General features: G+C 47.9%; 1 protein-coding gene across 2 annotated transcripts in view; it reads right to left on the reverse strand.

Moving 5' to 3' along the window:
* Positions 1-21,986, reverse strand: part of MYLK (myosin light chain kinase) — a 173,618-nt gene that overhangs the window by 92,103 nt on the left and 59,529 nt on the right. For both annotated transcript variants that reach the window (XM_045507222.2, XM_045507221.2), the window contains exons 7-11: positions 20,977-20,995; positions 19,251-19,768; positions 18,501-18,707; positions 12,020-12,154; positions 8,871-9,023 (exon numbers count right to left, since the gene is read on the reverse strand). In XM_045507222.2, the coding sequence (XP_045363178.2) occupies positions 8,871-9,023; positions 12,020-12,154; positions 18,501-18,707; positions 19,251-19,768; positions 20,977-20,995 (1,032 nt within the window). The remainder of the gene's footprint in view (positions 1-8,870; positions 9,024-12,019; positions 12,155-18,500; positions 18,708-19,250; positions 19,769-20,976; positions 20,996-21,986) is intronic.

Below are 21,986 nucleotides of genomic sequence, written 5' to 3' on the forward strand. Positions count from 1 at the left end.
CCTACAACACTCTGGGCTGGGATTCAGGGGCCAGTGAGGATCGCAGTTTTAGGGCAAGCAGCTTCCTAATTCAGATCCTGAAACCCCAGCCCCAACCCCGCCGCCCCCTTACTGGTAGAGAGGCCAGAAAATGTTCAGGTGAAGTGACTTGCCCAGGTCCCAGAGACAGTTACAGGCAGACCTGGAGCTCACACCCAGGCCTCCTGACGGCAAGGCCAAGATGTTCCAGAGGCCGTCTCTTCCACAGGAGCCAGCCACCTCCAGCGGCGCCTGTGCTGAGCTCCCCATGAAGGCAAATGTCTTATGTGGACCCCGATCCTACCCTTGACAAAAGAGAAAAACTAGTGCAGAGCAGGGAAAGCCAGGTGAAAAAGGCAAGGTGTGTGTGTTTCATTTAATTCCAAAGCCACACAACTTATTCTGGCTCATCTGTGGCCGACAGACCATGTATCAGTTTATGCTCACCGTCCTGCGCACTTAGCTAGAATAAGAAGAGACAGATGGAAACAGGTGCTGTGAACTCATAGCTCTAGCCACGTGACCTGAAGCAAGTTCCCCAACCTAAGCTCAGTGTTCCCTCCTCTAAACTGATACGAATACGGTTACCAACTATTGACGATTATGCAATAGTGATATGGGTGACACATATATCATCAGTATAGCGCATGACAAACACTGCAGGGTTTCAGATGATTCCAAGAAATAACAGTAAAACAGCTACAAGAATATCTGGCATATCATAAGTATAAGAATAAATGTTTTGTGCCTTTCCTAACCCAACTGACTTTTTTTGGTTGGGCAAGCTCAATTTGACAATAACTATGATGAGAAAAGTCTCTCAAATCAGGATCCACATTTGATCAGGCAGAGATCTGAAAGGTGTCAGCTGCCACTGAGATAACGTTGTAACAATTCCATATAAAGTTCAGCACTTGGATTCTAAAGGACTCTAAAGGATGTTTGCAGCTCATTCAGGGTTATCCTTAACAACTCTGAGGTCGGGCAGATTGTGCCCTCATTTTACCGTGGACAGAGCTGAGGCTCAGGGAGGGAAGCTGGCTTGTCCTAAGATGTCGGGGCTGACATGGCCAACAGGGTCCTGGCCTGGACGCTCCCCTCTACCACCCTGAGAACAAAAGCTAGTCACCCAGATTCCACGGGAACTTTCTGTCACTGTATTCACACCCAGAGTTCTCCTGGAGATGTATCTTCTGGGGTTGTGCCATAGCAGTCATCCGGCCCAGTCCTGGTTTGAGGCAGGCGTAGGTGGGCCAGGGTCTGAGGTGAGAGGCCCCCAGCAGCCATGGCACCTCAGGGAACCTGAACCTCCTTCACTGGGTAGGGGTGGGCGCTGGCTGTGGCACACCAATAGCAAGGGTCCCTGGGACCCAGTGACAGGCTCGCTACCCAGCTCAAATGGGGCCAGACTAAACATACCCAGGTTTCGCCTGCAGCTGTGCTTCCTGCTGCTCTGCTGACCTTCCTGGAGTCCAGGAAGGCCCAGCCTCCGCGATTTACTAGCCTAGGACTAAAGATCTGAAGTGGGCTTATCTGTTGCTCTGGTTCTTGGCCAGCTGGCCAGTGACCCTCCACTCACTCACAGACTCTGCCGTTAAACTGAGCAGCCAGGTACTGGGTGCTCTGTTTCATTCTGAGGGAAAGCAAAGGATCAGTCCTGCCCTCCAATGGGAAAGACAAGAACTGAGATTAAGAATGCTAATAAGCAGTTATGGACAAGTGAAAATAATGCCCCGTAGACTAAAGCTGTAGCATGACTTGAGAAAGGGGAAGAGGAGCCTGAGGAGAGGAGGGAGAGAGGGGGATGTGGGAGGGGGATGGAGGAAACAGGAAGGAGAGAGACACACAGACCCTACAGCTCAACAGACCCCCGAGTTTTCCCTCCTTGGCCATTTTTGCACTGTTTTAACTCATCAGAAACTGTTTTTGAAGGCAGTTCCTAGTCATAAACTTAAACAATCCTTGCTCTGAGGAAGCAGAAGTATCAAACAAAGGACTTCCTGGAGCCCCAGAGCAGCAAAGTAGAAAGCCCTGGGCTGGGCCTAGAGCTGGCAGCCGGGCTGTTGTGGCAGCTGATTTGACCTCTGGGCATTGTTTTTCTTCATCTACAAAGTGGAGTTAATTCAAAAATGGAAAGTGGAGGACAGAGCCCACCCAGGCCCAAGATCAGCTCTCAGCCCAGCTCCAGCTCATGCCTTACCAAAGATTCTGGGCCTGGGCCTGGCCCTCATACCCACCTGGAGTCTCAGCCCTACTCGCTGCCTTGTGCTGTGGAACAATACAAACAGTGTCATGACACCAGACTGAAATAAAGGCAGTTTATTTTCTGCTTGGGAGAGAAAAAAAAAAAAAAAAAAAAGGAAAATGGATTGTGGTGGGAATTAAATAAAACAAACCAGCTTTTCTAACTGATTAGATTTTGTCTGTCAAAACAATGTTGTCATTAAAAACACTGACTGACAGTGGTCTTAGTTTAAAGCACTTACTGCTTTAACTGGTAAACCCAATATTCGATTTTGAAAAGCTCTTATTTGGAGAGTTAAGTACACACACAGCAGGCACTCTTTGCTACCTTTCTCATTAATTCTTATACAGTCATCTGTATAATCCCATTCCTCAAACCTGCAGTCTCAGAACGAGACTCTCTGACTTCTCTTGGGCTTGAAATGAAGAATCCCTCAGCCTCTGTCCTGGGGCTGGTGTGATCTCAGTGTCTCCCTCTACACTCAGTAATTCTCCTTTTCTTCCCGCCTGAGTCCCTCCTCTCTTTCTAAGGGTTTAGCAGGAAAAACAATTCTGAATTTCTCCTTAGAAGCATTTTCCCCACCTGTCAACTTTCAGTAGCCAACCTGATTCTCTCTAAAGCACCCCAAGTTTCTGGAGCTGAATTTGCATTAAATACACGTGTTTACACATTGAATCATTTGCCTGGAAAATGGCCTCAGCAGGCTCCCAGCTCATTCAAGACTTGTGTCAGATTAAAACAAAAAATTATGGAATGTTCCCTTTAAAGTGTGTAAATAGATGACACAAATATGAAACAGAGACAGAATGCTGGTATGAAGTATCCTACCACCTAAAGAGCTCCCCAGCACTCCCCACTAGAGGGACCACCTCCTGTCACAGCCTCCTACCAAGTCCTGCTGTCAGAGCCTCAGGCTGTCTGTCAGCAGCTCCCCTACTTCTGACACAGGCACCCCTGGATCCACGGGGGTCACCAAATAAAAGTGGACATGGAACAGTGGCTCTCCCCTACTTCCTAACATCCCTCCCCCACACCCCTCAGGCATGCAGACACAGGACCTCTTGAAAATGCATAGTTGGGGGAGGAAAAATGACTGCCTTTATCTCAGATCTACTGACGATTTTCCTTAAGCTTTGAACCTGAGCTATTTCACTTACTCATAAAAATACAAAATACCATTCCAACAGCAAATCTGATTCACTCCAAACCCTGTTATACTATGGAAATTCAGTAAATCACCAAGTGAGAGGTGGTGGCACAATCCTCCCTTCTTCCTTTATTTGGTGCTCAAAATCCAGCAGGGTCTAGGGATCACCGTCTAGCCTCCTCCTTCCCCTGCATTCCAGGACTGCTGACTCTAGAGGACTCAACAAGGAAGGTGACCTTCACCCAGCTGAAGTGAGGCCCACCCGCTCCCCCATGTGCAGTGCATTTATGCACAGTGCAAATCTCAGGGGACGCCTGCCACCTCTCTTCCAACAGAAGCCCATCTCCTAACCAAATCAACCTACTTGAAGAGTCAGCAAAAAGTCTACTTCTGTGGGCATAAAAAGAGATCCCCCCATAGCCTTGTTCTCTCTTTTGGCTCCTCTTCTCCCCACTGACTTCTCCAGAACCTAGGAAGCAAACGAGAAGACGGGGCAACGAAAAGGACAGGAAACAGTTGCTGTCTGACACCCCCAGGCCTCTCAGCAGTAACGACAGGCTTGCTGCCTGGCAGGCAGGGATCACTGCAGCTGCAGCCTTCTGACTGCCTTAGAAGTTCTCCTCAAACTCTGAACAAAATGGTACGGCATCCAAACCAGCCAATGTCCCCTCCCGATGCCTGCTGGAGGCCTGCCCCCCCGATGGAAAAGACAAGGACGGAGATTAAGAGTGCTTAGAAGCAAATAAATGCTAGGTATGAGCTGCAGAGGGCTGTGGAAGTAGGCAGTGATACCGCTGTAATTGTCCGATTAGTAAAATGGGGCTCCAGTTCCCTGACCTGGACACAAATGGACAGACAATTGCTCAGCAGGACTTCTGGGACAGGAAGGACCCCATGGAGCACACCACCATGTCTGTGGTATCAACTTACATAAAGCTAAAGTACTGGTTATAAAATAATTTAACATTTATTTGCTGGCCTTCTTAGAATTTAGAAGACTTTCAACAGATGTCGTAGGTGGACTAAGGTTCTTGAAAAAAACAAACAGAAAGACAAGTTAAAACTGATGTTCATCCTTCTGCTTCAGTAAATTTCTCTTTAGCTAACATAAGTGTTAAAAATGTTTTCAAGGGGTGGGAGGGATGCTCAGCGGCAGAGCAGGTGCTTGGCATGCACAAGGTCCTGGGTTCAATCCCCAGTGCCTCTGTTAGGGGGAAAAATGTTTTCAGTGTTTTTAAGCTCATGGTGGGGAAGGTCCACACCTGACACCAACTGGACAGATTCTACAGTGTCCAAAGGACCTGCCAGTGTCTTCCAACCAAAAGGGTGGGAGGCTGTCAGGGCTCAAAGCTGCCCCACAGAGGGCTTGTCACTCATCTGAAAACCAAATGAACTTCTGATGCTTTCACTGTCCAGTGAGCGGCTGACTTCCCTGGTGCCTGGAGCTTTCATTAGGGGCTCTTGATCAAAACAAATACTCTAATAAACAGGCTCATTAAATTTTGTTTTTTATTTCAGAAATCAGGTTTTGTTTTGTTTTGCTCTTTGTTTTTTAAGTCACCCACATTTTATGTCCTTAGGTTGCTTTAAGTGGCCCAGCTGGCTTTCAGTTAAATAAACAAACCATTAGGCTGAGACTCTATGTTAAAATGGGCACAATTAGCAGGTTAATAAATCTAGTCACTTAAGAATTTTAGCCTTGACAAAGATACTCCAGGGGGAGATAAATTAAAATAGCCTAAAGAAGCCCCCACTACCATCATGAGTCAGTGCAAATACACTGAGCTATTTACACTCCCTCAGATCTTCCTGGGTCCTGCAGGAATTTAAATTAACCCTCCTTTAGGCTCTGTCCTGGGTCAGCAGGGAAGACTTTCATTGCCTGTTTACTACTGGGGGCTTTTTTTCTTAGCATGGGAGGAGGAAAGAAGGCATATTTGCTGGGGGGCTCTTGAGAACTGGCCTGTGAGTTCGCTGAGTGGTCCCATGAGCCCTGAGCCCCAGGCAAGGGAGGAGTTGGAGGCAACGCCCCTGCACTCCTGGGGAGACTTACCCACCTCACTTTCTGTTTCATGAATTCACTGAGCACACACCCACAGAGCAGGCCCTGTGCAATAATGAATAAGACATGGTCCCTGCCTTCAAGGAGCTTATAATCTGGCAAGGGAGACAGTCAAGCAATTAGAGTAAAAATTCCCAGTTAGAATAAAACGCTTTCTCCTCAGCCCTAGAGTCCTGCACCATGTCGCCCAGCCTCTCTGAACTCATTCTCTACTGCTTGGTCCCCCACTCCCTTTGCTCCAGCCTCACCATCGATGAATAGGCTGACCTTGTTCCCAGCTCAGGGCCTTTGCACTTGCTGTGCTGCCTGCCTGGAGCACTCTTTCTCCAGTTCTCTGCTCAAAAGGTGTCTCCCCCATGAGGTTTCCTCCATCAGTCAGCTAAGAAAGCATCCCTTCCACCCCCTCTCTATTCTCACTGTCTTAATAGCACTTGTCAGTATTTGGTTAAGCCAGGTGTGGGTGACTACCCATCTCTCCAGCAGAATGTAAACGCCATGAAGGCAGAACCTGTCTGTGCTGTTCACGGCAGCTTCACCAGAACGACGCCTGGCTCAGTAAAGACCTGTTGATACCTAAGCACAGTGATAAGGGACGCACAGCTGGTAAGAGAACTCATCCCAGAGGAAGTGACACCTGTGGGAGGAAGTCAGCCAGATTTCGGGAGGAAGGGGTTACACAGGAGAGAAGGCAGAGAAAGAAGGGGAAAGAGGCCGCAGAACTCCCGTCAGAGTGCCAAGCCAGCAATTTCTGGATGATTGCAAAACCCTGGCAAAAGGATAAAGAGGTGAGAAAGAGTACCCAAGTCTGGCCTTCAGCAAAGTGCAGCTGAGCTCTCTTCCAGCAAGAGCTGCCCTTGAACCTGTTCCTCCTGGAAACCAAACCAGGGAGGGAGAGGCGTGGCTGCATGGCGCCCTCTTGTGGCCAGAGCTCCCAGAACGGGGCGCTGGAGACCGCGGCTTCAGTGTCTGGCCCTACGGCTCCCTTCTCTGATTCTCTCTTGCCCTTACCCAGACCAAATGAACACACAAGACAGAAAAACAACCACCCACTGTGGCAAAGGTGATCCTTTGGTGTGGCCGCTGCTTAGACTTGGCCATTTGGACGATTTCATTTTGTCTAAAGGTCAGGGCTGTGTTGGACAATCGTCATGCCAGCCCACACTCACTGAGCACTTTCCACATTCTGAGGATGCTTGCCTGTTTGTTAAATCAATCCTCACAGCACTGGGGGTGACTGTCAGTGTCCCCACTTCACAGAAGAGGCACTTGAGGTGGGGAGAGCTGAACAGGGCTAGGGAGTGGTGGGCAGGACCCACACCATGTGGTCTGCTCCACATCCATGCTCCAGCCATGGCCCGGTGCCACGCAGAGAGGACAGAAAGGCCAGGCCTGGGCAGCTGAGGGAGAGGCCAAGACAGTGGTCGGTACAGAAGGGGACAAATGCCCCTGCAGTCACTGCTGCCCCTGGAGCTGCCGAGAGACTGGAGCCAAAGAAGCTGCCAATAAAGTCAGAAAAACTCCACAGCTGAGGGTGGTGTGGGACGTGGCCTGGAGCCTCCCGGGTTGCCTTGGGGCACGGAGCCAGGGGTTTCACTGTGCCAGGCTCGGCCTACCCGCTCCCGGCACAGATAGCCCCGGTGCTGCCGGCCCGAGCGCGTGGCCAAGTCTCTCAGCCTCCCTCACCATTTATGGTATCTGAGCCTCTGTTTGGCCTTCATAGGCCAGTAAATCCCCACACTGGGAGGGGGTTCTCACTCACACAGGGCTGTTCTCAGAGTAGATCCAAGTGGCTCTGGCCGAGTTCTTGCCGGGGACCTCTCTGTTTCTGCTTTAAAACATGATTGGATGGGCTGTCACTCAGGTCCCCCACCTCCCACAGACCTGGGGGCAAGGATGTGATAGCCCCAAAGTCTTCCTGATCCTTCATCTGGGGACCCACCTCCAGTAGGGCTGTTAGCTCAGCTGGGTCTCTTCAATCCAGTCTAAACATGGGCAGCCCAGGACAGGCTCTGGATTAGTGGGGGGTGGGCTGGAGCCAGCAGGGGGTCTCAGACCACAGACCCATCATGCACCTCCTGGCTCTCTCCACGGCTATAAGCTTTGGCAGAGGCCACGCAGACCTCCGAGGCGGGGGGGCCCTGCTGGGAAGGTAGGAGTGGCTCCCCGGCCCGATCTGTTCTCCTTTCCTCTTGAGTATCATTACCACAATCTCCCCAGGCCCCTCAACGAGCCAGGAGAGAGATCTGTGAGGAGAAAGGGGATGGAGTGTAAACCAGAATGCTGCGACCCAAGTGGGGAGGGGTGCCAGTTTCCAGGTGTTGACTCCTTGCCAGGCACTTCAGAGGAATCAGAGAGTCTGGGAGTGTGCCCCGCCTTGGCAGAAAGCCTCCCTGAGCCAAAGGCAGCTGTGCTCTCCATCAGTGCCATCCTCTATCCCTAGAGGGCGACACTGGGACCAGGGGACTCGCACTCTGGAGAAAGGTAAGGCGAAGGGATGAGCAGGGGCTTGGAGATCTGGGTTCGAAAGGCGAGCACGGCCCACTAGCTTGGGGTGCTTAGGCAAGTTACACTGACTTCTTGAGACCTCCAGACCCTCCGTGTGAGGCAGGAAGAGCACTGCCCCCCACCCCTGCCCCCCACCAGGGCTCTTGGGGGACAGAACCCTGGGGGACAGAGTGAGGAGACCTGCCTCCTGCTAGTCTGCCGGCAGCAGGGCATGGCGCACCCGGTCCAAACACCCAGGCCCCAGTCACATGCGGGAGCTGGGGGCCCAGGCCCGGCTGAGGGTGGGGAGTCAGGCCCACCTGAACACCCTTCCCCAGCACTGTCACCACACCGGCTGATACCACAGCGCAGACAGATCTGTCTTAAGTCTGTGGCTCCCCCTCAACTTCCTGGGACTAAGTGCTTGGTGCTGATAAATAAATGACCATGATAATTCAATTGCTGGACACCAGGCTGGTGATGTATCAGAACAAGCCTGGGTAGAGGGGAGGAGCAGGGGCAGAAGGAAAAGGGGGACAGACTGTGACCCTCTGGAAGCTTCAGTACCAGCACTTGTAGCCCAGTGTCGCCCAACACATGGGGGGTCATTTGTGAGAGCTCAGTTCCTATGGGGATATGTCGTCTTTCAGTGTGTGTGGTTTCCTGCTTACCAGACTGGGAGCTTTTTGAGCTAAGAAAGTCTTTGCCTCTTTCCCCTGCATCTTCCGGCAGCCCCGGTGGGGTGAGGGTGTGGGGTATTGGACTCATGTCCATCTCCCATAGCAGAGCCTGGTTACTGTGAGCCCCCGGAGGGCATCGCCTCCACCTGCCTGCCTTTAGGAGCAGTACCCTTTCCCCAGAGCAGATGTGTTTGTAGGAAAGATGCTGCTAGAGAGGTGCCCAGAGGCTCCTACCTCGGACAGTGACCCGGGCGCTGCAGGACACCTGCCCCAAGGTGTTCTCGGCCAGACAGGTGTACATGCCGTCGTCCTCCGGGAGGGCATCCTGGATGTGGAGCTCAGCCACACCAGCCTCGCAGGTAGAGTGAGCGTACTGGATGGGCTGCTCTGTGGAGGGAAGCACAGGGAGGCTCAGGCCAGGAAGCACACGGTGGTGGGGATGGGAATCCTATCCTCAGCAGGGCTGCTGTTGTCATGACGCTGCTGTTCCCCATATTTGCTCAGGACCCTCCTGCCCCAAGCTAGCTGGACAAAGGCTTGAAGGGTCCAGGGGGGAGAAAGAGACAGGTGCTAGGGAGGTGAAGGAGAGGGAGAGATTGTGTGGGGTGAAGGAGCGAGACTGGGGCTGGGAGGACTTGGCAGAGAGATTTTGGAGGCATTTAGAATGAAGGACAAGAAGGGACATAGTTCTGTGCATTTTGTTTAAATAAAGAGTCCCCAAATCCACATCCTAGATTTCACAGAATTCTGAGCCTGGAAAGAATCTTAACAGGGTCATCTGGCCCATAGCCCACTCCCCTAGACTGAACATGAGGCTCCTGGCTCCTTTTAGATGTCTCTAGAAACAATCATCCCATTTCCCACTGTGGATATGTATCAGAGGCAATTGTGCACCCTCAACCTGATGCTGCAATGAGTACATTTTAGGATTCATAGAACAGATAAACACAGGGAACTAAAAACGACTCTGGCCCCTTCTTCCAAGAGACCCTTGCATGAGAGGCCCTTTATTCAGGTCACATAAAATCCTTTGTGGAGATAGAAGTGTGTGCTATGAAATTCAGTGGTTTCCTTAATGCTGTATGTTCCTGGGACTTATCATTCCAGGATGTGGGCTTTCATTTCCAGGAAAAGAAAAAATCTCATTACTGAAGATTCTGGCCTTAGAGCAGGAATGTGACTGTTCACCATATAGGAAGCAACTGTCAGTTTCTTCCTTTGTCAGCCCCAGGATCCTGGTTTGCACTTCATAAAACTGGGGGTGCACAGTGGGAAAGGGACAAAGTACAGAAAGAGGCCCTCTCCCTGCAATGCAGTGTTTTCTTCTGCACATAGCAACACTTCACGTCTCCATGACAGTCTAGCAGAGCCTGCCAAGCAAGCCATAGGGCCGGAGGGGAGAGATTCCACTGGCCTGACTGCACTTCATAAAAGTGGGGCTGGGGGCTGGGAGAGCCAGGGGACAGGGGCCAGCTACTGAGAGGACTGGACACCGTTCTGTGTGTGTATGTGTGACTGTGTGTGAAAATGACACCCTAAAACCTCTCCTCCTTGAGAATACCAGTACATTCCATAACTGCCGTCAAAGTGCCTCTAAGGTCGAAACTTGTGCCGACAAGCTGTTTGAGAGCTCTCCTTTCACTGGAAAATGACTCATATCGGTCCACAAGCAGGGGGTAGAATGGTGGCCCCAGAAAGGAGCTCTTGGCCCAGGGCATTCAGAATTGGGCGACACAGAATGCCCAGCTCCAAGACTGGTAAGACCAGAGGGGGAGGCCAAGGGTCCCTGATTTGTGCACGATCGCCCTCTAGTGGGGAGAGTGTGAAAATGCCAAGATTCACCAAGAATAAGAATGTGGGTTGCTTTTCAGTCTGGAGAGGTATAGACCACAGGTCAGCAAACTTCTGCTCGTGTGCCAAATCCCACCTGCAGCCAGTTTTTGTATAGCTGGAGAGCTAAGAATACTTCTACATATTTTAAATGATGGAAAAAAATCAAAGGGATAATATTTCATGACATGTGTGAAAATTATATGAAATTCACATTTGTATTCATAAATAAAGTTGTATTGCAACACAGCCACACTCACTCACTTATGTATTGTCTCTGGCTGCGCTTTGCACAACAACAGCAGACTTGAGTAGCTGTGACAGAGACTGTGGCCTGCAAAGCTGCAACTGGCCTTTTATAGATAACCTTTCTTGACTCCTGGTCTGAACACTGAGCCAGACAGAAGGGAAACGCTCTTACTCAGATCCATGACTAGCCTTAACATCCATGCTTTGTTCCAGCATCCCCTCAATCATGGGATCCGACAGGAGCTCTGTCCATAGTGAGGGGGGAGCAGAGGGAGACCCCAATTCTCACCTCTCTGCCCAAGAAGACCACACTGAGGAAGACTCCAAGACATCTTCTCTCACTGACTGAAGGTCATATTTCTAGCAAAGTCTAAGCAAACTATATGGATGAGGTCAATGGCACAGAAATGACTGAGGGCTATTTGGTGCACAGGTAACAGGTCGCTGCTCCCTTAAGGAGCCTATTCCATCAGCTGTGAGAGCTGGCCAAGACCCAAACCTTCTATTCCAGCCCATTTCCTCACCAATAAAGAAGCCGACACCCAGAGAGGTAAAGTGGGGTGTCCAAGATCATCCAACCACCCAACCAACCAAATATCCTTGTCTCCTACTCCTGGCAGATTTTCCTGCATCCTCTGTGCGGATCCCCAAACAGACCCCGCTCCATTACATCAACTGTATGGACTGTTCTCAGTTCTAATAATAGAGTTCTCCCATACTTTTGGAATGGAAAGACTTCTTTTAAAAAGAGAAGGGTTATAATATATAATAATTATTTTTTAAAGGACTTGGCAAAAAAGAGTTGGCATGTCTCTATAGGATTTTAACATTAAAAAGAATTACTGCTCTATGAACCCCCCAAATCACCTGCCACTAAATCAAAGGCAAGATCCCATAAGCAACTGCTACTGTGGTTCATTAATTTATTGGTTTATTTTTTCATTTATTCACTCAAAAATATTTGTTGAGGGCCTACTATAAGCCTGTCATATAAAAAGGAACTAAATTGCTTGTGCACCTATGTGCCAGGCATCTCATTAACTGTCTTATATAAAGGATCTAATTTAATTTTCACAACTGCCATCTGGAAGGCATATTGTGCAGAAGAGGAGTGGAAGGCTCAGACGGGAGTAAAACTTGTCCAGTGTCCGTGGCCAGGGGATAGCAGACTCCCAGGTCCCATGCTCTCTTTGGACCTGTGCTTCCTTCTTATGCATAAATGGTTTAGAGTGATAAGTGGGGAAGTCAAGTGAGAGTGCAGGCAGGGCCAAAGGGCCTGGGGGGCTGCAGCTGCAGGAACTCACCATTGAGCAGCCAAGTGATTCGGGGCACTGGGATCCCCTGCACCGAGCACTGCAGCACGAAGTCCTGGCCCTCAACGACGGCACAGTCCTTCAGGACACTGGAGAACGAGGGGGCCACATCCTTCATTGTTAGCCCTGTGAGTGCAAAGAACAGACAGGCTGTCTCAGGTCACAGCTGGCTGGTTCTGGTGACTGACTGCAGACACCTCACTGCCCTGGGTGCCCAGGGCTTCCTCGGAGGCCTGGCTTTGCCTTACCCATCATCACACAAGGAAGCAGGCAGCACCCCTGCTGTAAGGACCTGAAGCCTGAGGCAGAGGGACTGGCAGGGGCCTTTCTACCGTCACCAAACACCCCAGGTCTGGGGGTGCTCAAGACCTGGGCCAGCCTCCTCTCCTCTGAGACACGGGTGCCCTTCATCTTGTCTTGACTTTCACTACCCTGGAGCATCCCCAGAGCACCTTCTTCCCCCTTTCTTAGTCCTATTCTATTTTCTGGTGTCTTTGATTGTCTTTAACCTATCCCATCCAACCCTGCACATGCTTATGAATATCTTCTTACTTGTAGAGACCACATGTCCACTGGTGAGGAAGTTTCAACTTTAAATAATTAGAACTTTTTTCCAACTCCTGACAAAGACTCATATAGGTTCTAGTCTTCCAACCTAGGCCAGTGGCTCAGAGCCACCGGGGGCCTGGGACGATGCGTTACTAAGTCCCCCCGGGATCCTGATGAACATTCTAGCTGAGAATCACCAGGCTGGACTTTTCCCAAGCCTTCTACATCAGTGAGTCAGGGAGCATCTTGTACTGGGGACCATAATTAACAGATGGATAATCTCTTCTACATGGTGCAGAAAAGTCAAGGTGGCTGACAGTTGAGAAAAGGCAACTATATTTGGTGATTAGAAGACATCTCACTGGTGCCTTTCAAGAGAAATTATTCAATACAGTGATGAGGGGGAAACTACATTAAACTGCAAAGGTTTAAGGGCAAAAAAAAAAAAAATACTGGAAGGCTTCCTGGGTACTTTTCTAGGTGTGACTGTGACAATACCATGAGATTGCTACCTTTGGCTCCTTTTACTGCTGAAGTTAAAAAAGTTTTGAACGTTAATTTTGTAACCTGTAACCTTGCTGAATTCTTCAATCAGTTGCATTTCTCTACACTAACGATGAATCAACAGAAAAAGAAAGTAAAGAAACAATCCCCTTTAAAATAGCACCCAAAGTAATAAAATATCTGGGAATAAATCTAAACAAGGAGGTGAAAGAATTATACACAGAGAACTATAAACCATTGATGAAGGAAATTAAAGAAGACTTTAAAAAATGGAAAGATATCCCATGCTCTTGGATTGGAAGAATCAATATTGTTAAAATGGTCACACTGCCCAAGGCAATCTACAGATTTAATGCAATCCCTATCAAATTACCCAGGACATATTTCACAGAACTAGAAAAAATCATAATAAAATTTACATGGAACCATCAAAGACCTAGAATTGCCAAAGCATTACTGAAGAGAAAGAAAGAGGCTGGAGGAATAACTCTCCCAGATTTCAGACAATACTATAGAGCTACAGTCATCAAGACAGCATGGTATTGGTACAAAAACAGACATATAGACCAATGGAACAGAATAGAGAGCCCAGAAATGAACCCACAAACTTTTGGTCAACTAATCTTCGACAAAGGAGGCAACAATATACAATGGAATAAAGACAGTCTCTTCAGCAAATGGTGTTGGGAAAACTGGACAGCAGCATGTAAAACAATGAAGCTAGAACACTCCCTTACACCATACACAAAAATCAACTCAAAGTGGATCAAAGACTTAAACATAAGACAAGATACAATAAACCTCCTAGAGGAAAACATAGGCAAAACATTATCTGACATACATCTCAAAAATTTTCTCCTTGTAGAAATAAAAGCAAGAATAAACAAATGGGACCTAATGAAACTTACAAGCTTCTGCACAGCAAAGGAAACCATAAGTAAAACAAGAAGACAACCTATGGAATGGGAGAAAATTTTTGCAAATGAAACCAACAAAGGCTTGATCTCCAGAATATATAAGCAGCTCATACGACTCAATAATAAAATAAACAACCCAATCCAAAAATGGGCAGAAGACCTAAACAAGCAGTTCTCCAAGAAGACATACAAATGATCAAAAGGCACATGAAAAAATGCTCAGTATCACTAATTATCAGAGAAATGCAAATCAAAACTACAATGAGGTATCACCTCACACCAGTCAGAATGGCCATCATTCAAACATCCACAAATGACAAACGCTGGAGAGGCTGTGGAGAAAGGGGAACCCTCCTTCACTGCTGGTGGGAATGCAGTTTGGTGCAGCCACTATGGAAAACAGTGTGGAGATTCCTCAAAAGACTAGGAATAGACTTACCGTATGACCCAGGAATCCCACTCCTGGGCTTGTATCCAGAAGGAACCCTACTTCAGGATGACACCTGCACCCCAATGTTCATAGCAGACTATTTACAATAGCCAAAACATTGAAAAAGCCTAAATGTCCATCAACAGGTGACTGGATAAAGAAGAAGTAGTATATTTATACAATGGAATACTACTCAGCCATAAAAACCGACAACATAATGCCATTTGCAGCAACATGGATGCTCCTGGAGAATGTCATTCTAAGTGAAGTAAGCCAGAAAGAGAAAGAAAAATACCATATGAGATCGCTCATATGTGGAATCTAAAAAACAAACAAACAAACAAACAAAAACAAAGCGTAAATACAGGACAGAAATAGACTCATAGACAGAGAATACAGACTTGTGGTTGCCAGGGGGACAGAGGGTGGGAAAGGATAGACTGGGATTTCAAAATTGTAGAATAGATAAACAAGATTATACTATATAGCACAGGGAAATATACACAAAACGTTATGGTAGCTCACAGAGAAAAAAATGTGACAATGAGTGTGTATAAGTCCATGTATGACTGAAAAATTGTGCTGAACAGTGGAATTTGACACAACATTGTAAAATGATTATAAATCAATAAAAAATGTTAAAAAAAACAAAATTATACCAAAAAAATTGTTTTTAAAGATTTTTTGTTTGTTTTGAGAGGTAATTGGATCCATTTCTTTATTAGTAGTTAGCTTTTTTTTTAAATGGAAGTATTGTGGGGATTGAACCCATGACCTCATGTATGCTAAATACACACTCTACCACTGGGCTATACCCTCCTCACTACAGATGAAGTTAATAATTTCCCCTAGTCAGTGCAATGGTGAAGCGAGGCTTCACACCCAACTCTCTGACTCTACATCCGTACTTCCTCCTCCAGACCAGAGCTCCCCTAAGGGGAGAGCGGGAAGTGGGAGGGCAGATGCAAGTCAGAATGATGATGTATCTGAACGGAGCTGGTACTGAGGGAAGGGATGGACAGCCTATCTGGACATGTGTGGGGAGGCACCACCTCCACCCCTTTCCCCTGGCTGGCATCAAATTCCCTCATCAGGGAAATGCCTTTGGGAGTCACCGAAAACAATATGGGCTTTTGTGTCAGACCAACATGGATTAGGAATATGCTATTTTTTACAAGGCATGAGACCTTGAACAAGTCACATGTAGTGTAGTGAAGTGACACTACAGCTCAGTATTCTTCTTTGGAAAAGGGTGTAACCCTAACAATCACCTAAGACTGTTGGGATAACTAAATGGAACCCTGCAAGTAAAGCATTTAGCACAAAGCCTGGCACATTGAACAGGCTTTCGGTGGGGTGTTAGCTGTTATTATCAGGCGGAAGTTGTGCATGGAGACTGGGCTAGCAGCAAGTTTTGGGGTGAAATACAGTGGAGAGATAACAAGAGAATTTAAGGGGGCAGTGAAGCAGAAGAAAGATTTTTTTTCCTCTTTATTTTCAGCCAAGGGAAGACCAGAGCATGCTTGTAGGGAGGAGAAAGAGGCCTTGAGATAAGAGGTGTGGGGAAGATTGAAGAAATGGTGAGAGAGGAAATCATTATCAGACCCGGTCTTTGTGGTGATGGAAAGAGAAGTCTTGGTAAGGGAACCAGGCAACTCTCCTGCAGTGCTAGGGAAAAGGAAGCAAGAGGCGTCAGAGGACCTGTGTCTTGTGAAGGCTTCTGCAGGCGTTTCAGCACAGCTAAGGAGAAAGGAAGTCCAGGAGGAGGACTTCTGGAACCGCAGACTAAGGAGTAAGGATTAAGACTAAGGCAGACTAAGGACTAAGTCCGCTCTTCCAGACGAGCAACAGGAACACTAGCAAAAATACTCGATGTCAGCTTTCTCAAAACTCTGCAGATTCACCAAAGGCTTGCAGCACTCTGAGGAGCCTTCATGCAAAAACAAACAAACGGCTGAATCTTGGTAAGAACAGTGAGCTTCGTGGCATGCCCAATTCCTGCTCCTGTGTCCCAGCTCTGTGGGAGCTTTAAAAGCCAACATTGCCTTTCACCCCCAACTCGCTGCAGGTACAGCGTATACACCCAGCTTCCCTTTAATAACAATAGCTAACACTCCAACCAAAGCCTGCTGGTTTTTACCCTTTGGTGGACACGATGCCATGTGAGTCCTCTGTCTTAACACAGAGCCCTGGATGCTGAGGCTTGATTTCCTGGACCTGGGACCTCTGCCTAAAGGCACTCCCACCTCCAAAGGCATGGATAATATTTCTGGCAAAGAAACTAACAAATGTAGTAAAATTCCCAATTAAGAAGTGAGTCAGCACTATGCAATCAAAAGCAAGACTACTTCTCACCCTTCCCTGTGGATCTCCAGTTTCTCCTCCTAGAAGTAACCTATGGACCCTTCCAGAAATGTCTATGAAAACACAAGCATCAGTTTGCATTATGTACATAGATTTTTTTTTCCTTCAATGCAAACAGTCTATGATAGACATGGCCCTCTCTGCTCTTGGCTCATCCCTTGTACTAACATATCTTGGACAGGTTTCACCAGCAGAGTCCCCAGGTCAGGCACATTTGTTCCACTGGCTGCATGATGTTCTACTGTGTGGATGAACCAGTGAATTCTTTTCTTTTTTTCTTTCTTTGAAATATTTATTTTGGCAAATTTCAAACACACACAAAAGTAGAGAAAGCAGTACAGTGAATTGTCAAAGACCTGTTTCTCAACTTTACTAATAGCCTATCTCATTTCATTTTTACCCCACTGAGTCCCACCAAACACAGATTATTTCTGAAGCAAGTATCAAAAACCATATCATTTTGCCAGTAAATAACTTATATCTCTAAAATATGTGGACTTTGAAAAAAAAACCCACAAGATTTAGCATCACATCTTAAAAATAGCACTAATTCCTTTGTATTGAATATCTTGTCAATGCTCAAATTTTCCTGATGTTCTTATAAAAAAATTTTTAAAAAGGTGTCTCAGTCAGGATCCATGCACAATCCATGTATTGCTGTTGTTAGTGTCTCTTACATGCCTTTTCACTGAAGTTTCCTACAGGTTGTCCCCTCCTTTCCTTTTTGCTTACAATTTACTTGTTCAAAAAGTAGGTGGTTATTTGTTCCACAGAGTTTCCAAAAGCCTGCAATTTGCTGACTCCACCCCTGTGGTTTCATAAGATCCTCAGTAGTATGACACGGGTCTAAGGCCCCTATATAGCATCAAAAGTGAGGGGGAAATTTTATAGAGAGGCAGATAGGTGCAAGGCTATTTAACACAGCATTACAGTAGTGAAAAAATGGAAACGGTCTAAACAATCTAAATGGAAACAACAAGGCCATGTCTAAACATCATTCTATGAACTATTTTATGGCCATTAAAAATCATGTTCTCAAATAACATTAAAAATACAGAAAGAAATAGTATAGAAAGATGCCTAAGTAACACGAGCAGATTAGAATGGTAAGCAGGGTACAAATAGCACGATGCCGATTTTGGTTTAAAACCCGAAAACATCATTCATTTCTGAGTCATAAGATTATATATTGTTTAAATTCCTCACCATGAGCAATAATGCATTACTTTTATAAACAGATACTACAATAAACCCAAAAGATGCAGGAGCCCACATCATCTCTCATACTCTAAGTGCGTCCATTTGGTTCTCTGCAGTCACCAAAGTGAGTCATGGCACCCTCGGACAGCTGAAGAACCTAGAACAGGGAGTGGGCACCGGGCGGGGTGTGGGGCCTGGGCAGGTTTATTTTGAGGTGATTCTGATGTGAACTCCTCACTGGGAACCACTGTCCTGGAGCAATGACTTTGGCCTTGGCAGGCAGGTGGGGACGATGTTTCTGCCAGGTGGCACACCATGGGTGGGGGATTGCAAGAGAGGACACTTGTGTGGTGCATGACGCACCCCCGAAAGTCCTCCCACACAAAAGCAAATAAACAAGAAAAAAAAAAGAATAAAAATTTTTTTAAATTAAAAAAGAAGAAGAAAACCAAAACAAAACAAAAAAGAAAGTCTTCCCACAGAGAGTCAGGGTAAGGAAGGTACTCACTTCTCACCAGGAGGGTCCAGCTGCAGGACACCTGGCCTCGGACGTTGGCGGCTGTGCAGGTGTAGTTCCCGCTGTCCCTTGCCCGGGCTCTCCGCAGGCAGAGGTATTGGGAACCCCCGTCTTCATAAATCTCAATGGTGCCTTCTCGTCTCTTCACGGGGGCACCGTCCAGGAACCAGGTCACTTCGGGCTTGGGGATCCCTGAAACTACAAGGCCAGATGAAGGACATGAGGCCCCTGAGAGTGCCTGTAGGGCAGACGGCAGGGAGGGACTGAGCCCGAGGGAAGAGCTCAGTCTGGTGCACAGCTGCCCTCCCACGTGAACCTCTTTCTTCCCCTCTACCCTCTGCTCCACATCCCTAAGACACAGGCAGGGTCCTTGAGGAGGAAGGTTACAGGGGTGACAAGCCAGTTCTCCAGATCGGCAGCTGAAGGGAGGAAACAGAAGGAGACCCTGCGGCTTGTTTTGGTGGAGGTGGTGATGATGGGTTTCCCCTGTAGGGTAGTCAGAATTAGGGCTCAGGGTCGATGAGTCTCCAACCCTGAAAAGTGGACCACTGCTGGGTGCTTCTCCAGAACAAGGGGCATTATTAGACTGAGTCCTTCCTGATGGGAGACCCCTTCCCAGGGTGGGGGCCCTAGTCCGAGGGGATGGTGGATATGGGAGGCTCAGATCACTGTGCTGAAGGAAGGGAGTGACCACCCGGGGCTACCATGTGGGTGCCAGTGACCTCAGGTAGCTCTCCTCACCTTCACACTTGAACTTGACTGTTTGATCTTCACTGACTTCCTGGCTTTGGGGCTTGCTCTCAAATCTGGGGGCTGTTGTGTCCCTCTGGCTCTCTGTGGAGATCCTCCTGGGGGCAGCCTTGCTCACGACATCTTGGCTTCCCAGGCCAGACTGCCTGGTGGTGAGGGCGGCTGGCGGGGGAGCTGCGGGCCTCTCCCTCTCTTCTCTGGATGGAGAAAGTGTGCCTGAGACTGGTGCTCTCGGTTCCAGCTGGACTTTGGCGGCCTGCAGGGTGATGGTGCTGGAAGTCTGCAGGACGGGGGGCCTTGGGGCCTTTCTGGGTGAGTCCCCAGATGGCTCCAGCTTGGATTCCTGCAGGGGTGGAGGCCGGCTACTTGTGGCCCAGACAGGGGTGCTGGAGTAGTTCTTACTTCCACCTGCAGCCTCTGGGCCGTCCGGTTTCGGCCCCTGAGTGATTCCGTTGGTCACTTCCTTACTGATGTCGGAATTGGCCACCTTTGTTCCTCTCACCAGCGACCTGTTTGGTGGTGGTGGTGGTGGAGAAGGGACAGTGGGAAGAAGGAGGAACAGAATGATCACCTGGTTACTCATCACAAGCACAGACTCCAGGGATCACAAAAGCCCACAAATCAAAAGAGAATAAGAGAGAAAGTCTTTCTTTCTTTCATTTTGCTCAGTTTCCAGCCGGAAAACAAGCAGCCATCCTCGTTCTTCCCAGTCCCTCATCCTCAATCCAGTGTTCCACTTACACTGATTACATCTGCCCTCCTCTCCACAAGGGCCACGCTGATTAAGACACGCGACCGGTTTTCCCATCCACACTGGCCCTCTCTCACCCATGTTCCACACAGCAAGCACAGCCCATCTTTTAAAAACATAAATTGAATCATGCCATTTCAAGCTTAAGGATTTCCAACAGCTTCTCCACTCTATTAAGAATAAAACTGAGCTGCTCAAGATGGCCCACAGGGTCGCCCTGTGAGAGCTGGCTCTTCTGCTGCATGGATGTTGTAAGACCCCATCTCCGTTGCCTGCCAGGCTGCGGCCACACGGGGTTCTTCGGGCTCCACAGCCACCTCTCACCTCGCCACTTGCACACATGCAACCCCTCTGTTTGGAACCCTTTCTCCCTTCTTCACCGAGTTCATACTACTCCTCATAGGCCTGAGCTCAAACACCAAGCTTGCAGAAAGGGGCTCTCTGTCCCTCTGTTCTAAATTAGCACTTCTCATAGAGGCATCAGAGTTTGTAGTTATGTTTTGTGAGGCTCCGTTTAAGGCCCTTCTCCACACCAGACATCAGCTCACCACACACACCCAGCATCTTACATGGAACCTCACATTCAGGAAAGGAAGCTTCTGATGAAGATGTGCTGGGTGAGCAGGGGGATTCTGGCCTTGAACGTGGAGGGCATCCTTTGCCGAGCAGAGTGCTCTTCCTGATGACGGCTAACTAGCACAGATACTGAGCAGAAGCTGAGAAAGATGACAGCACTGAGTCTGCTAGAGTCTCAATACCGATGGCAAGTCTGACACAGAAACTGGATGGCGTGTTACGACAGGAAAACAAAACAAAACACCCCAAATAGAGCAATTCCCCACCAATAGTCAGTTTCCCCTCCCTATAGGACAGCTCAGAAATTCAGGGCATTTCTCAGTTATAATCCCTCTTCCCTTGCAGAGCATTTTGATTTGGAAACATGATCATCACAAAGCTGACACATACCTGTTGGTACTGTCCAAACCTGGAAAAGGGGAGAAGGCAGAATGACCATTAGTAGGATGCTTTATACACCATGAGCAGAGAGGGGCAAGATAACAGCCTCTCACTTCTGACGGAGTTCTGGCCTCACAAGCTCTCACTTTCCCCATCACTGATGGTCTCCCCCCTTCTCTCCTTTCAGCTTCCCGCTCCTGAACTTCTTGGGTTAACTGATAAACTCCTCTGAACCCTGGAGACACGGCCAAGCTCCCAGCGCTGCCCTGCGCCCTTATGGTGTCCTCTGCTGCCCTACCCTGAGCATGGGACCTCCCTGTCTCTAGTCCATAGGAGGAAAAAAAAACACTCAAGGGGCAAACAAAAATAAATATCGACTGAAAACTTCAAACCCAAACAGTGTACCTTGCATGTGGCCCTCAAAAGAACCCCTCATAGCTATCATTTTTGACAAATACCTGCTTTAAAAATGTACAGGATAAGTATAATTTTATTTAGTTCTTTAAAGAAAAAACATACAATATCCCATGTATTTTTTCCCTGCTACATTATTTTTTTTTAATTTTATCATGGAAAATTTCAAAATACACAGTAGTACAGAGAACGATATAACAGACACTGAAAGCCAACACCCAGATTAGGAAAATACCAGCATTTTGCCAATCTTATCTATCCCTTTTTGTTTTGGTTTTTTGAGGGGTTTTTCTGGGAGTATTTTTAAACGAATCCCAGGCAACACACCATTTTGTCATTAAGTGCCTCAGAAGGGAACAGTTCTTTAATTCAGTGCTGGGGCAAGTAAAGGGAGAGTGACTAAGACACTTCTCTCGATGACTGACGACAGCAGGTCCTGAGCCCGCAGTGAGTTGTGAAGTCAAACTCTTTGGTCAGGCCCAGGGTTTTCCCCTTAATGGTGTACAATAAAAGGGAAAACACCAGCATGTGCTGCCCATAATACTACTCAGGATTGTTTCATGAGACTTATTTCAGTTAAATATGTCTTTATACATATGTATGTT

Source organism: Camelus bactrianus, chromosome 1, assembly GCF_048773025.1.
Source record: "Camelus bactrianus isolate YW-2024 breed Bactrian camel chromosome 1, ASM4877302v1, whole genome shotgun sequence".
Taxonomy (NCBI): domain Eukaryota; kingdom Metazoa; phylum Chordata; class Mammalia; order Artiodactyla; family Camelidae; genus Camelus; species Camelus bactrianus.